This window comes from Suricata suricatta, chromosome 4, assembly GCF_006229205.1.
Source record: "Suricata suricatta isolate VVHF042 chromosome 4, meerkat_22Aug2017_6uvM2_HiC, whole genome shotgun sequence".
NCBI lineage: Eukaryota > Metazoa > Chordata > Mammalia > Carnivora > Herpestidae > Suricata > Suricata suricatta.
In genome coordinates, this window is record NC_043703.1 from 91,311,346 (window position 1) to 91,329,226 (window position 17,881).

General features: G+C 38.3%; 1 protein-coding gene across 1 annotated transcript in view; it reads left to right on the forward strand.

The window, feature by feature from the left end:
• Nucleotides 1-17,881, forward strand: part of CAMKMT (calmodulin-lysine N-methyltransferase) — a 394,330-nt gene that overhangs the window by 6,487 nt on the left and 369,962 nt on the right. Inside the window, 1 exon segment of the mRNA XM_029937283.1 lies at nt 10,046-10,218. Within this exon segment, the coding sequence (XP_029793143.1) occupies nt 10,046-10,218 (173 nt within the window).

Genomic DNA, 17,881 nt, shown 5'->3' on the forward strand with positions numbered 1-17,881 from the left:
GAATGCTGCTATGAACATTGGGGTGCATGTGCCCCTATGCATCAGCACTCCTGTATCCCTTGGGTAAATTCCTAGCAGTGCCATTGCTCGGTCATAGAGGAGTTCTATGGATAGTTTTTTGAGGAACCTCCACACTGTTTTCCAGAGTGGCTGCACCAGTTTACATTCCCACCAAGAGTATTTGAGGGTGCCCATCTCTCCACACCCTCGCCAGCATCTATAGTCTCTTGATTTGTTCATTTTAGCCTCTCTGACTGGCATGAGGTGGTATCTCAGTGTGGTTTTGATTTGTGTTTCTCTGATGATGAGTGATGTTGAACATTGTTTCATGTGCCTGTAGGTCATCTGGATGTCCTCTTCGGAGAAGTGTCTGTTTATGTGTTCTGCCCATTTCTTCACTGGGTTATTTGTTTTGTGGGTGTGGAGTTCGGTGAGTTCCTTGTAGATTTTGGATACTAGCCCTTTATCTGATATGTCATTTGCAACTATCTTTTCCCATTCTGTCAGTTGCCTATTTTTTTTTATTGTTTCCTTTGCAGTGCGGAAACTTTTTATCTTGATGAGATCCCAATAGTTCATTTTTGCTTTAATTTCCCTCCCAATAAGGTTTTTTAAAAGAAATGAACTTTTCTTTTAATTGTGGAGTAAAGAAAAAAAGTTCAGGAGCCTCTAGATATAAAAGCCTTTGTTTTCAGTTTCACAGAGCTGTATTAATCAATAATCTCCCTATTGGTAAATGTAATGCTTTTTCAAAGGTTGAATAGTGTAGCTGCCTTTCCTGAAATTACGTGGACTATTTTTATGTGGGCCACTTTTGTTTGTTATTTACTAAATTTTTTAGTGCTTATTTATTTTTGAGAGGGAGAGAGAGCGTGAGCAGGGGAAGGGCAGAGAGAGGGAGACACAGAATCTGAAGCAGGCTCCAGGCTCTGAGCTGTCAGCACAGAGCCCGATGTGGGCCTCGAACTCATAAACCGTGAGATCAGGATGTGAGCTGAAGTTGGACACTTAACCGACTGAGCCCCAGGCACTGCTCTTTTTTAAATTAAGACCAGAAATCCGTGATTTACTCTCAGTCTTAAAAAGTTTTAAGTTACAAGTCCTAAAAATGATGCTTTCATACAATTTCTTTTCTAAGATGTAAAAAATTTATCACTTAAATTTTATCAGCTTTATTGATATATAGCTGACAAAATTGTAAGACGTGAAGGATACAATGTGAGTTTGGATTTGATACACATGTACATTATGAAGGGATTCTCTTCATTGAGTTAAGGCATCCATCGTCACCTTTGAATGTGTGAGAACATTTTCTTTCACTGCTCTTTTTCTGGAGCTTTCAAGCAACCACATTTTTCACTTTGTCCATCTGCTTTTGTTTTATTTATTTGAGAGAGAGAGAGAAAGAGAGGGAGAGAGAGAAAGGAAGGAAGGGAGGGAGAGAGAGAATCTTAACCAAGCTCCAGCATGAAAACCAACGTGGGGCTTGATCTCATGACCATGAGCTCATGAGCTGTGCTGAAATCAAGAGTCTGACACTTAACTGACTGAGCCACCCAGGCGCCCCTGTCAGCCTAGGTTTCATTTAATATTGCCTTCTTCTTCTTTCTGAATTCCTGGTAGAAAAAATCAGTGTCACGCTCTCACATTCAGTTTTTGCCATTTTTGGAAGCTGATTTCTCAAGATACTCTCTTGACTGCATGGTCTTGGTCAGACCCCAAACTTTATAAGATTTTTAACCTTTTTCCTCTGAACTTAGTCCTGAGATGCTTTCTAACCTCTCAGATTTTCTATCTTCATATAATTACTTCTTCTCACATTATTTATTACTGAAATTACTGAATCTGGGAGTGGAATAGGAAAATACCTTACTGTTTTGAACTCACTTTAGGCATTATTGTGGAACTAGGGAATATTTAAGCAATTCGCTGGCACAGTGGAAAGAGAGCATTGACCTTGGACACATCTGGTTCCAGTCCTACTTCCACCACTTACTACGTGCTCTTTGTTGATTTCCCATTTCTAGTGTTTACTCCTCATGGAATGTATTTTTGTGTCACCTTTATTTCTATCTTTGTTTTTTATCCCTGCCATTATTTTCCTTTTTTTATTCCCCTCATGCATCTTTAATGAAGAGCATACTGTGGTATTGTATCTTTCTAAGCCACTTCAAATCCTTTTGGTAACAGTTGTGACATAAATTATTGTCCTAGAAGTTGTGGGAATTGGGTAACTTTTTATTAAAAAGATCTCACAACTGTGAGATCATGACCTGAGCCAAAATCAAGAGTTGGATGCTTAACTGACTGAGCCACCCAGGTGTCCCTTGCCTATTACTTGTTTTGTGCTCTCTTGCTTCATTCTTTTGGGGCTTCCTGACTCTCAAAAGGGAATTATTATCCCTTTAGGGTCCCAGAATTAAGTACTTTTCTGGTTTCAGACCTTCTTGAAGGAAGTAGTAAGTCTTCTCTACCATGGGGTGATTTCTGCAGTAATTGACCATTTTTTGGGGAGATCCCAGATGTCAGTATCCACTGGTCTTTTCTTTTGGCCCAATAGCCCCAAAAAGGAATCTTGCAATCTCCTTTCTGGCCGATATTCTACTGACTGCCTGTGATCAGAAGGTAAATGAGGGAAAGGGAAGTTCATCAGAATGAAGAGCATCTTACACCCTTCTAAGCTGTGCTTGAGGTTTAAGGCAAGCACATCATTTTATGATACACCGTCTCTTTAAATTTAGAGAATTCAGAGTTTCACTGTGGGGGAGAAAGACAGTTGCCTGGCATTGCTGATGGAGTCAGGGGATCTAGTACTTTTTAAAAAGTTTTTTTTTCTTTTGTTTTCAAATTTTTAATGTTTATTTTTGCGAGACAGACAAGCAGAGCACGAGTGTAAGAAGGGCAGAGCGAGAAGGAGACACAGACTCTGAAGCAGGCTCCAGGCTCTGAGCTGTCAGCACAGAGCCCGACGTGGGGCTCAAACCCATGAACCGTGAAATCATGACCTGAGCCGAAGTCGGACACCCAACTGACTGACCCACCCAAGCGCCCCTTCAACCACTATTTCTGTGTTTAGTCTTACTTCTCTATACTGATTGCCTAATATTAGTGCCTCCAATAACCAAGTCCTGGGTAGGACTCTTTTTTTCTTGGCTTCCCCGTTGTGGGCACTTAGATTTTGGTTTCTATAATCTACCAAATAAGTTACCATTTCATCATTTCTCCTCCAGATCTCTTTGTCCTTTTGTATTTTTGCTGTTTTTACTCTTTAACTGGTATTCTGGGGAGTTTTGGAAAGGATGGAATATGACCGTGTGTGTGTTCAGTCTGCCTTGTCTAACCACAAGTTAGTTAACTGTGTACTGAGTACCTGCTCTAAGCCAGACCTTTTCCAGATAGCATATATTATTTTGTTTAATTTTCACACAAGTCTTGTAGTCAGTCTACAGGTACTGTGTATCAGGCAGTATTAGAAGCTGTGATGTAGGCATTTCCGTTTGTCTTAAAGGGGGAAAGACTGAGCTCAAAGGATAGTAAATGTGCATGCACTCAACTATCGAGGGGGAGGCTCTCCTACCGCAAAGCCCTTGCTCGTTTTCTGAGGGGCATTACTTCTAGAGTATTGGTTATTAGGGTTCCTACATAGTAATGTTCAGTTTACTTTAGCTCTGGAGTAAATACATATTTTACATTAATTAAATGGGGTTTAGACTTCCGTTGTGTTCATTTGCATACATTTTTGACCTGGTGGACCCAGCACTCCGTGCCTTTTTTCCACCCTTCAGATATTTGATGTTTTGACATGAACTTATTTGGCATAACATTTATCCTTGATTAAAGAGCTCATTGATTTAGAGGAATTAGAAAATGTCTCGACTTTAAGCATTTTTCTTCACCCCAGATAACGCACTGTGGATTTTATTTAGTTAGATACCTAGGAGGTTCAAAGGTAATATTCTAAAAATGGTAGTTGATAAGATTATACCTTGATGGGAGATTAAAATATCCTCTCAGCTCATAAAGCTACAAATATTATTGGTGGCATTAAAATAACTGAATCTTCAGGGGTGCCTGGTGGCTCAGTTGGTTAGGTGTCTGACATCGGCTCAGGTCATCATTTCGTGGTTTGTGGGTTTGAGCCCAGCATCAAGATATTTGCTGATAGCTTAGAGCCTGGAGCCTGCTTTGGATTCTGTCTTTCTCTCTCTACTCCTCCCCTGCTTGTGCTCTCTCTCTCTCTCTCTCCCTCTCTCTCTTTCCCTCTCCCTCTCCCCCTCCCCTTCTCTCTCAAGTAAACATTAAAAATTTTTTTAAAATAACTGAATCTTCAAACTAAAAAGAAATGTCAAAAGTAAATGTCAAAATGTTTCCCTTTGTAATTACCTTTACTGAATATAGATTATATAAAGAAGTGTTGGCTCTGAATGTATTGCCTGTAACTTCCATTGGGTATCATCTTGTTCATATTGTAGATTATGGGATTTATTTAAACTGTAAAAGCCTTTCCTAATGTTATACATGGGGTAACTTGATTTTTAACCTTAGTGATTTGTGATGCTATAATCTTGACATCAGAATAATGTAATTAATATAAAAAGGTATTTGCATTTTGGACATTAAATGGACAAAATCTACAACAATTTATATCTACATTTCACATTTTTTAAAGTTTAATTACCTTGTTTTTGTCTTGAGAGTTATCTCTGTTGGGTGATTTGTTTTTCTTTCCTGATAACCATTGTTGACATATAGTAATAAGGCCCTGTTTTTGGTAAAGACTTTTGAACAATTTGTTCCTTAAAAAAAAAAAAAAAGAAACCTTCAACCAAATCAAAGAGAGACAACCTTTTCTGATCCTCCATTAAAAACCCAACCTTCTACATATTATACATAGTGTATACATTTTAAACAGTATTGTTTAAAGATAAAATCTTGAGAGAAAGATAAAACTGAGCCTTGGATAGCTCAATTGGTTAAGCTTCTGACTCTTGATCTTAAGCTCAGGTCTTGATTTCAGGGTCTTGAGCTCAGGGTTGTTGAGTTTGAGCCCTGCATTGGGCTCAGCGCTGGACGTGAAGACTACTTAAAAAAAAAAAAGAGAGATGTTCATACTGATGTGTTTTGGTTCTGACCTTGGTCCAGCGCTGGACGTGAAGACTACTTAAAAAAAAAAAAGAGAGATGTTCATACTGATGTGTTTTGGTTCCTTTGCATATAAGAATTATGGCATCATTAGAGTCAGGGTTCGAGGACAACTCTAGCTATCCTCAGCAGAAAGTGACTTAATACAGTGGATTAAATACTTACACACTCTTTGGATGGTCCAGAGGAGCAGGCCAAGAATGAGTCCCAGAACAACACAAAGTCCTAAAACAATACAAAGCTGACCTGCCAAGAGAAACGTCACCTCTACCAAAATGAAGCATCTGATGCTGTCTCCAGCATCACGTCATCTTATCTCTGGTCTCTGGTGGTCAGGAAGCTGCTGCCAGAACCACAGACTCTGGAGGCACATTTTGTCTACTAGATCTCTACCCGCAGAGGTGATGCCACTTGTGCCACCTCTCACTTCCCAGTAAATTAGGAAGGGAACACTGGGACCTCTGCTGAAGGTGCCGTAGAAGAACCAAAAGTCTTTACAACTGTTCTACCAGTAAAAATCGCAGAGATGTCATTACCACATCTATTCCTCTTTCAGAGTGCACGTTAGTGCATCTGACTAGGTAACACAAAATCACATCTGAAACTTTGGCTGCTGGGGACTCTGGGAAATGTGGCTTCTCGCTTTCCAGCTTCATAATAGAGGCAGATGTCTTAGAAGGGAGTTGGAACGGAAGACTGAAATATTAAGAGTTTAGGCTCAGTAGTCAGACTGCCTGGATTTGCCTTTTCTTGGCTTTCTGACTTTGAGCAAATTAACATCCCTTTGTTTCTTCTCCCATGTAACAAGTATCTATCCCACAGGGTTATTTGAAGATTTAGTGAAGAGTGTAGTTAAGATAAGCAGTGATTCTTACTTAGACATTTGCTGGTGAGCAGGCTGGGCCTGGAGTTTTCCTTGGTTTTTATTTTGATTTTTGTTTATGCATTGCATTTAAAAAATAGTACAGGACTATTCAGACTTTTTGTCTTTTCTTATGTCAGTTTTGATAGTCGTATTAGTCGTATTCTTCTAAGAATTTGTCTAGTCATCTAAATTTTCAGTTAGTTTTTTTAATGCCTGCTAGATCTATCGTGATCTGCCTATGTCACACTGATATTTATGTTTTATCTCTTTTTCCTTATTAGTTTCATCAAGGATTTGTCAGTTTTATTAATCTCCAGCTTTTGGTGTTTTAACCCTTCTACCTATATTTTTGGGTTCTACTTTATATCTTTTTTAATGTTTATTCATTTTTTGAGAGAGAGTGAGAGAGAGCGAGCATGCGTGCACGTGCATGAGCTCAGGGAGAGACAGAGAGAGAAGGAGACACAGAATCCAAAGCAGGCTCCAGGCTCCTAGCTGTCAGCACAGAGCCCGATGTGGGACTCGAACTTACTAACTCGAGATCATGACCTGAGCTGAAGTTGGCTGCTCAACCGACTGAGTCACCCAGGCACCCCTGGATGTTTTATATCTTTAAAAAAGCTTTCTATTATGGGAAGTTTCAAACATTTACAAAACTGGAGATAATAGTATAATCATCACTAGATATCAATAAACCATGAATTTTTAAAAAAGTGTATTTATTTTGAGAGAGAGAGAAATAGAGCACATGAACAGGAGAGGGACAGAGAGAAAGAGGCAGAGAAAGAATCCTAGGCAGGCTCTGCACTGTCAGCACAGAACCCCCATGTGGGGCTTGATTTCACAAACCGTAAAGTCATGAGCTGAGCCAAAATCAAGAGTTAGACGCTCAACTGTCTGAACCACCCAGGTGCCCCAACTTCAACAGTTTTTAACTCCTGACCAACTGTATTTTGTCTCTCTTTTCATTACACCCCTACCCCAGATTATTTTGAAATGAATCTTGAGGCACCTGGGTGGCTCAGTTGTTTGAGTTCTGGCTTTTGTTCAGGTCATGGTCTCACTGTTGGGTGGGTTCAAGTCCTGCATTGTGGGTTCAAGTCCTGTGTCTGGCTCTGTGTTGACAGTTTACAGAGCCTGGAGCCTGTTTTGGATTTTGTGCCTCCTCCCTCTCTCTCTGTCCCTACCCTGCTCTAATTCTGTCTCTCAAAAATAAACGTTAAAAAATTTTTATTAAATTTCTGAAATGAATCTCAGAAATATCATTTTTTTCTACAGATATTTCAGTATGTACCTATACAAGATGACATTTAAAAATAACTAAAATATAGGGCCCCCAGGTGGCTTAGTTGGTTAGGCATCCGACTTCAGCTTAGGTCATGATCTCATGATTTGTGAGTTCAAGCCCCTCATTGGGCTCTGTGCTGACAGCTTGCAGCCTGGACCGTGCTTTGGATTCTGTGTCTCCCTCTCTCTCTGCCCCTCTCCTGGTAGCACTCTGTCTCTCTCTCCCTCAAAATAAATAAACATTAAAATTTATTTTTAAGTAAAATACCAGACTATACCCAGAAATAATTTATTGATGTCATGAAATAAATAGCTGGTCAGTTTCCAGATTTTCCCCATTGTTTCAGAATTTTTGTTTACAATTTGATTATTTGAAACATTCAAATAAGATCTAAACTTGTTATTAGTTGCTAAGTTTTGTAAGTGTCTTATAAAGTTTTCATTTTATATATATATTTACAAAATGTTGCTTTTTAATGTTTATTTAGTTTTGAGAGAGTGAGAGAGAGCAGAGACAGAGACAGAGGATGAGTTGGGAAGGGGCAAAGAGAACCAGAGACAAAGAATCTAAAGCAGGCTCCAGGCTCTGAGTTGTTAGCACAGAGCCCGATGTGGGGCTCGAACTCAGGAGCTGTCAGATCATGACCTGAGCCGAAGTGGGATGCTTAACTGACACAGAGTCACTCAGGCACCCCATAAATTCTTTTATTTATATAAGTAATCTCTACCCCCAAATGTCAGGCTTGAACTCAGGACCTTGAGATCAAGAGTTGCATGTTCTTCTGAGCCAGCCAGGTGTCCTATTTTATAAGTATTTTTAATCTAAATATTCCCTCTGCATAGTTTTTTTTTTTTACCCCTTGCCATTTATTTATTGAAGAAACTGAGTTTGTTGTCTCGAGTTTCCCATAATTTGAAATTTACTAATTGTACTTGATGATGATGTTTAATGTGTTCCTTCATGTCTGTATTCCTATTTCCTGTAGGTTCCTATCTCTTAGATACAGAAGCTTGACCAGAATCAGATTTAATGTTTTTGGTTTGGTTTGGTTGGTCAAATGATGGTAGAATGTGCTTTCATCAGTAATCACAGTAGTGTCTGGTTAGTTCTCTTCTTTATGATGATTTTCTAGGTTCATGAATTCATGGAGGGGTTGAAAAATGGTGATGTTCTAATTGTGTCATTCCTTCTTCATTTATTTCTCGAGATACTGCTGTAAGGAGAAACTTCCCCTTATCTTCTACTTGGAATCTCTCAGTTACGGTTCATATAGGAAAGACAGACAGATACTTGATTCTTTTTCTTGGTTAACTAGTTTTCAAAATAAGTGGGTTCTCCAGCATCCTTTAATGATCATTTTTTTAAGGAAAATACCCTGATGAGTTAATGTGTTTTGATCCTATTACATTTATTACCTTTGTGAATGCTTGTAGTGTTCCATCTTTGGCCGGTGGACCCTATTCAAATTGGCTCTGGAGCCTTTTTGATATAACCCTTAATTTTTAAAAAAATTTTTTGACGTTTTTATTTTATTTTTGAGAGGCAGAGTGCAAGCAGAGGACACACACACACACACCCCGACTCTAAAGCAGGCTCCAGGCTCCAAGCTGTCAGCACAGAGCCCAATGTGGGGCTCAAACTCATGAACTGTGAGGTCATGACCTGAGCCAAAGTCAGATGCTTAACCGACTGAGCCACCTGGGCGCCCCTACAACCCTTAATTTTTTATGGCTTTCTTATTTTCTTGTATGCAGGATGCTCCAGGCTCATTGTACACTTTGTGCCATTTCTCTCAGGGGCCTTACTTTGTTTTAGTAGAAAATGACATTTAGAGACAGCAATGTGGGCATTGCTTCTAGTTTGATCATTGTTTCTAGAACTTTTTGTTTTTAATTAATTAATTTTATTTTGCGAGCAAGAAAGAGAGTATGGGTGCAGGAGGGGGACAAAGAAAGAGGGAGCGACAGAGTCCCAAGCAGGCTCCATGCTGTCAGCACAGAGCCCAACACAAGACTCAAACTCATGGAACATGAAATCATGACCTGAGCTGAGATCAAGAATCAGATTCTTAACCAACTGAGTCACCCAGGAGCCTCTGTTTCTGGAACTGTTAAGTGGTCAGATGTAGAAAACATATAGATTTTAAAAATGTTTTAATAAAATACATCATTTGTTTCTATTGTATTTTGTTCAGATTCAGAGCTATAAGAGTTTTTGCTTAACATTAAGCTTATAGCTATTAAAAACCTACGTTTCAATGACCCCAACAAAACTACTCATTTGGTTTATCTTAAAACTGACACACACACACACACACACACACACACACACACATGAGACAGGCTTGGAATAACATACCTGCCTCTGACTAGGTGGCTTTGAAAATCAACCTTTACCCCATAACTCTGCAGGCTGCAAAAGGTGCTTCTTATCTTCTTAGCTCGCTCTTTTGGAGTTGGATCTGTGTTCCCACAAGGAAAGTGATTGCAAAAGCCAGGCTCACCTCTCTAAATTTATTTTCTTTCTGAGTGAGTAGACTGGTAAATCTTCACTATCTTCTTTGTTCTTTGATACCATCAAATAATGTTTTACGATATTTTGTCAATCTTCTCTCGTTGTCTCCAATAAGAATTTGGTCTGCATGCTCTAATTTGCCATTATTGGAAACGAAATTCCCCTTCCCACATAAACTTTGAACACTTAACTTGTGTTTAAATAACATGAGCACAATATTTGGTTTTATTTCAAAGGTTCTGAAGCAGAAACACCTGGATGATGGTCTGCGACAGGTATCTGTTAGAAGATTTGAAACATTTAATCTGTTTTCAGTAACAGAAGCCCAGAAAAGGACGACTGAAGACAAAGTCGGTGCCTGGATCCAATATACAAGTGTCTTGTATCCTGAGTACAGTATTTCTTTAAGGTAAACATCATTCTGGTTGAAATATTTTTAAAAGGATTTTTCTCTTGTAGAAGAAAAGCAGTCCGGTAAGAATCTCATTATGCATTCCGCTGGGTGTGCGGGCCATCTTGATCACAACTTTGGTTTTGCAGCATTGTATTAGGAAATCCTGCTTCTTTAACCGGGTTTTGTTGGGTTCTAAGAACTGAAGAAGAAAAATTCTCAGGAATGTAGTAGCATTTGAGGATAAAGTGGCTTGCAAATCAAGAGGGTCATTTAACCATTCTCTCATAGCATTTGATTATGACAGAAAGCCAAGTTCTTTTCGAGGCAAAGAAGGCTGAAAGTGGAAACAGAATTTTCCAAACTATTCTTCAAGGAGTAGTTATCTGAAAAATCAAGCTTTGGTATTTTTCCCATTCATAGTTTGTCACTTTCAGAATGGAATCTTAAGAATAGGAGGAGAAAATTCTGAAAACATAGAGACTGCAAGAAGCACACAGACCATTCTGGCTTTAAAAATCATTTAAAAAGAGACAGGAGAGTTGCAAACTGAGGTAACGAGATACCATTTTTACTGAATTAATTTTCTCGCACAGTTATAGTCTAGCATGTTGCAATATTACTGTAGGTGTTTGATGTTATAAAATCTGCCTTTTTTGACAAGATTTCACATCTTGAAAGGGAGGGAGGAGCACATTTACAGTAACTGTAAGAAGAGCAAAAAACATTTTAAGTGGAATGTGACTGAATAAGGTTTAGGTGAGGCGAGGAATAATTTTCAGAAAAAAGTTTTCACAAAAGATGTCTATTTATAGTATATATTTCTTGAACTATTTTAGTTTAAAATATCTAAGCTTTAAAAGACATCATAATAGCTGAAAATTTGGGATCTGGATAAAAATTGACGAGGGTAGGCAGGGAGGAACACTTAGGATCTGGTTTCATAATACTGCTTTGTTGCAAATTCCAAAAAGAAGATAAAAACCTAGGGATTTGTGAGCTTGCCTGGATATTCATTCTGAGATCCTAATTAGAGTACCTCAGCCGCCTTGTGTTCTGATGGAGATAATTAGTTTCTGTTTAGGAAGGGAAGGAAAACAAATGCATGTTTACTGTGTGCCAGGTGCTGAGCTAGGTGCTTTGTCATATGTTAATTCTTATAATCCTTCTGGTAACTCTGCAAAGAAGGGATGAAGGTGATTACACAGTTAGAAGATAGTATCTATAAGGAAATTAAAGAGAAGGAAGAACAGAGCGATCCAATAGGGGTCTTCAGGTAAAAAGATCTAAAACGTCTACATCTCCTGGTAGACCAGGTACAGTACTTGTAAAATGTACCAAGAATAATTTCCCGACCTCTTCAAGGTCCTGGTAAGGGTTAGCTAGAGAGAATGGGAAATCTTCTCGTTCTTGAGAGTTTTCAAAATAGGGCATGGTTCTCCACCTGTTGGAGATGACCCTGATCTAGCAGGAACCCAGGCTCCAATGTAAACTGAGCCCCTTTTCCAATGGCACGGTTCCTTGTGATATATCCGTTTTTCAAAGTAAATAAACAAATGCAAGTCTGTCTATATAAATATGACATTGAATCCTAATTTATGGAGAGAAGACAGGTGACCAAGGTAAAACATTGGCTGCAATGGCTACCAAGATGTTTTTCTCTTTTTTCAAACTAGTTCGTTTCTCTCCACATTAGTAACACAAAGATACCAAGAGTGCACACATAATCTAGAGCCGAACATGATCTTAGAGTACTTTTAAAAATATCATAACCACATTAGTAATGGCGGACTACTGAGTGACTACTATGTCACAAGCACTGGGTGAGTGGCTTACATGTATTAGCTTATTTAATCCACACAATACCTTTTGAGGTAAGTACTGTTATTATCCTCATTTCACAGATGAGGAAAGTGGAACCCAGAGAGGTTAAATGACTTGATTGAGGTCACACAGCCAATGATCGTGCCTGTATTCAAACCCCAGTGGTCTGGTTCCACAGCCTGTACTTTTAAAAACTTTTATTTCGAAGTAATAATAGACATTCAGGAAGTTGCAAAAATAGTACAAGGAGTTCACATACCCTTCATCTAGCTATCTCCACTGGTAACATTTTATGTAATGACAGCTTCAGTCTGCACTTCTAACTTCTGCACATGCTGCCTCTCCTGAGGCAGTCATGTATCCACTTATTCATTTTACAGATGAAGGGATTGAGGCCCAGATAAACTAATTTCCTCATTGATTATTCCAAGCATTCTATTTCTTACTCTATAATTCTGTTACTGTATGGGAAATCACTGAAATTACTGCAGTTACTTAGGGAGGGGAGGATTTCTGCCAAGAACAGTGCATTCCGTCCCAGTGTCCATTTTGTTTGTGTTGATTTCTCTTATCACTTCTTGTTTTCTGTCATCTGCCAACACAGATCCCCATTTTTGTTCCTTTAATATCTTGTATCCGCTCTTTTCTCAACCTGCATCCATGACGTTTGTTTAGCTACCCTTCTCGTCTTCAGTACTGTTTGAATTGTGAGCATTCTAGAGTAAAAAAAAAAAAATTACTTGTAGTAGCTGGAAGTTTAGGAGGGAGTTTTGGAACCACATACCATTACTTTCATCTACATTTTTTGAAGTTTGTTAAATCAGCACTATGGAATGATTTTTAAAAAGTGATGAATAATTTTAAATCCATTTAAATTAATAAATATTTAATGGCACCTCCTATGTAGATAAACAAAAAGAAATGTATTATATATAATCCTCAAGGATAATGTATGTGAAAAGTTAAATAATAAAAGTAATTAAATAAGAAGTAAAGATACGCACATTCTGAAAACTCTCACCAGACAGTGCATAACTAATTTCCAAAGGAGTGGAAGACTTCACACAAATTCAGAGTTTAGAGGTAGGAGTGAGTTTTGGAAGGCCTTGGGTGATGGCATCAGGAGGGCACTTGTTGGGATGAGCACTGGGTGTTATATGTAAGTGATGAATCACTGGATTCTACTCCTGAAGCCAAGACTACACTGTATGTTAACTCACTTAAATTTAAATAAAGTAAAATTCCCTGTGTATTAATTTCTGTCTCTTTATAGTTTTATTAGGCTTGAAATGAGTATCCTAAGAGCATAAGTAGCTAAGTATTTGTGAATTCAAAGTATATGGTTATATCTTGTTTATATTACTAAATGGGATGTAAGCAGTGGCCTAAATTAAGACTTGGACCATTGTTTTTTGTCAGCTTATATGGTGCTACTTAAAATGAACTAATAACAAGAAGTAGGTGAGTGGGAAATAAATAAATAATATGAAGGAACAGAGAATTTCCCTTAGTGACTCTTCCTCATAGGCCAAAGTCTGGACAAGCTGAAAGACGAAATCCCCAAGATCTGTTCTCTTTTCTGTGTATCTGGGGATAGTCGACTCTGCTCTAAAGCGAAGTATTGAGAGTGAGATAATTAAAACCGGGGGCTTGACTCTTACTTTGTTACTTGGTGATGGCTCTTTGTCTCTCTGGTACTTTATTTTTATTTCTCAGATCCTCATAGAAGAGGTTCCTGCAGTTAGATGTTTGTATGGAAAACATCCAGGGGGTGTTTATATTACAATCTGCATCCACCCCCTGCTGTAATGTTTTGTAATAATTCGTTACAAACAGAATTTACTGTATCGATACTAGAAATTGTTTCCCACTCCCCGTATTTCAGCTCCATTTTGGTGCAGTAGGACTTTGCATATTCTAGAAGCTTTAAATACTTACTTATATTTGGAACTATAGACGTGCCCACATTAGGGGTGCATGGGTGGCTATGTTGGCTGAGCATCTGACTCTTGGTTTCTGCTCTGGTCAGGGTCCTAGGATCGCTGGTTTGAGCCTCACCTTGGGTTCCTCAACATAGTCTGGGGCCTACTTAAGATCCTCTCTGTCTCTCCTTGTGCCCCTCTCCCTGGGTTGCACTTTCTTGCTGACTCTAAATAAATAAATACATAAATACATAAATAAATAAAAAATATCCAAGTATTCATTCATAAATGTGTATATATCGTAGGTGTAGACAAAGCTGAGAGGCCTGAACTCTTTTTTCTTTGAATAAGACCACTGTTGCTATGGTAACTGCTGAATTAGAAGCCAAGTGCTCCAACCTTCTGGCTTGTCCTGGGACCTTATAATGGGCAAGACATCAGAAATGTCTTTTGACTGTGGGATATTTTTCTAGTACAACTGATGTGCTGCAGCGAGGTCATGTATTGCTTCTCTAGGGGAAGGAAAACATAAAACCCTCAGCCCACTGAATCTATGTATTCTGTGAGTGCTCACTAAATAGCGAACTGGTGATGGGAATGGTATGCTTATGAAACTAGATGTATGGCCAGATTATCCTTACATGTGTGGTGTATCCTCATCGGGGCCCATTTAAAGTGTGGCAAGGCTGGCATCTAAGGCAAATATGAATACTGAATTTATATTTAAAAATTATAGTTTTGGGGCACCTGGGTGGCTCAGTCAATTCAGTGTCTGACTGTTGATTTTGGCTTAGGTCATGATCCCAGGGTTTTGGGCTCCATCCAGCCCTACGTCAGGCTCCACACTGAGGATGGAACCTGCTTTTAAGAGTCTCTCTTTCTCTGTCCCTTCGCCCCCCCCCCCTTCCTTGCATATGCTTGCTCATTCTCTCGCTCTCTCTCTCAAAATAAATTAAAAGCATAGTTTTAATGTTAGTAGTGATATTAACAGCAGAAGTGAATATTAAAACAGCTTTTGTTCTCTTGCATTTTATTTTATATTTTATTTTTGTTTAATTTTTTAAAAAATGTTTATTTGCTTTGTGAGAGAGAGAGGGGCAGAGCATGAGCAGGGAAGGGACAGAGAGAGAGGAAGACATAGAATCTGAAGCAGGCTCCAGGCTCTGAGCTGTCAGCACACAGCCCGATGTGAGCCATGAGCCATAAGGCCATGACCAAACTCTGATGCTTAACCCAGGCAACCCTTATTTTATCTATTAGAAGGAGCTTTATAGAACTTTTTGTTGAGAGAGAGAGAGAGCATGAGCAGAGGAAGGGGCAGAGGGGAGAGAGAGAGGGAGGAAGAATCTTTAGAACCTTTCAAATATGATCCAGTGTATGCAGAAAAGTAAAGGACTAGTTCTTTGAGTCATGTTTTTATAGAACTTAAGTCATAGATATGGGCTAATATAGCTTAGTTTTTTTAGCTTGTTTTAAACTCTAATCATTAATTGATTATATAGTTCACACACACACACACACACACACACACACACTCAAAACTTCTGTAAAATGAACATTCCCTTGGCATTGTTTTCAAATTTTCATATAGTGCATGTAGAAATCATCTATTTCTATAACTAGTAGATATAAGACTGAAAAAAAATCTCCTCAGCCATTGATTGATTGGTTGGTTGATATTTTTATTCAAGTATAACTGTCTTACTCTGTCCTGTTAGCTGCAGGTGTATATAATAGGGATTTGACATTCCTGTGCATGATGACGTGATCCCCATGGTGAGTGTAGTTCCGTTGGCCACCATGCAGGATTATTAGCTATTGACTATATTCCCTTTGCAGGACATTACATCCCCATGACTTCTTTATATTTTATAACCGGAATTGTACTTCTTCGTCTGCCTCACCTATTTCACTCCTCCCAACCCGTCTCTCACATAAATGATGATTTGTTTCCTGCATGTTTGGGTCTGTTTTTGTTTTGTTTTGCTTATTAATTTTTTAAGATTTCACGTATAAGTGAAGTCATATGGCATTTGTCATTTTCTGATTTACTTGACTTGTTAGCCATTTATTAAGAGCTTCAAAATAAGTTGCATCTAGAATCAAGTTTTTCAAGCCTTTTCTTCTGAAAACCTCTCCTCATTGTTCTTCTAAAGCCTTTTAGGGCCCATTTTACTCTCTTGCCTTTTCCTTTCTTTCTTTTTTGTATTTTTTTGGACCAATTTTCTTTTTAATCAAGATAAAAATCATATAAAATTCACCATTCTATTAACCACTTTAAACTGTATAATTCAATGGTTTTTGGTATATTCACAATGTTGTGTAATTGTCACTACTGTCTAATTTCAGAGATTTTTTTTTTTTATCACCCCAGGAAGCAACTCCATGCCCATTTGTAGTGATTCCCTGTCACCCTCCTCCCCTCAAACCTTGGCAACAACTAATCTACTCTCTTTGTGGATTTGCCTTTTCTAGACGTTCCACATAAATATGATCATACAGTGTATGGACTTTTATATCTGGCGTCTCTCATTTAATGTTTTTGATTCATCTGGGTTATAGCATGTGTCATTTTGTTCTTTTTTTAACGGCTGAATAACATTCCATTGCATGGGTAACACCACACTTTGTTTTTCCATCTATCAGTTGATGGACATTTGTGTTGTTTTCACTTTTTGCTTATTGTGAATAATAATGCTACTATGAACATTCATATACAAGTTTTTGTGAGACTATATAAGTTTTGAATTCTCTTAGGTATGTACCTAAGGGTGATATGCTGGGTCATGTGGTGAACATTCTTTGTTTAACATTTTGAAGAATGGCCTAATTGTTTTCTATAGTGGCTGTACCATTTTATGTTCCTACCAGGAATAAATGAAGATTGCAGTTTCCATGCTTGCCAACACTTGTTATTTTTCCATTACTATTATTTTTATATTAGCCATTTTAGTGGGTATGAAGTGATATGTTACTGTGGTTTTGATTTGCATGCAGTCCCCTGATGACTAATGATGTTCATCCTTTCATGTGCTCACTGGCCATTTGTATATCATCTTTGGAGAAATGTCTGTTCAAGTGCTTTGCCCACTTTTAATTCGGTTGTCTTTTTGTTGTTGAATGTGAGAGCTCTATCTATTCTGGATACTAGTCCCTGTGATTTGCAAGTATTTTCTCCCATCCTGTGGGTTGTCTTGTCACTTGAATGATAGTGTCTCGTGATGGACAAAAGTTTATAATTTTGATTATACTCAGCTTATCTAGTTTTTCTTGTGTGTGTGTGTGTGTGTGTGTGTGTGTGTGTGTGTGTGTGTGTGCTTTGTGGTATCATATATAGCCCTGGCTTATTTTTGAACTCTTGTTTCAACCTCTTGATCCCTTTAACCTTTTCCTCTAGTGACTTGTTTCCCTCCTTTTCAAATAATTCTCTGCTCCAGTGACTCGTTCCTTAGTCTCCTTACTCCATAGGCTATTCTCGGGGAAAGCTCAGAAGTCCTCAGTTATAGATTAGCTTAAAGTGCTTGCGAAAAAATTGGGTTGGGTTTTAGAAGAAACTGACTGTTGGTAATTTCTCCCCCCAGCTTTATTGAGAGATAATTGACATATAACAGTACATAAATTTAAGGTGTATGATGTGTGGATTTGATACACTTCTGTATTGTCAAATGATGATCACCACAGTATCAGCTAATACCACTGTCATGTCACATAGCTACTATTTCTTTTTTGTGATGAGAACATCTATGGCTATTGGTGTTAAGGGTTTGGGAAATAAGTTAAAGCTTTGGAGCTTAGGAGAAAGGTGGAGTGAACTTTTTATACCTTGATATGTTGGCAAAAAAAAAGTCATTGTTCTGTAACATTTTTGCTAGCATAATGCCAAGATCGAAGTTTCAGGGTCCCTTCCTTCTAAGTATTTTTATCTAACCACATTG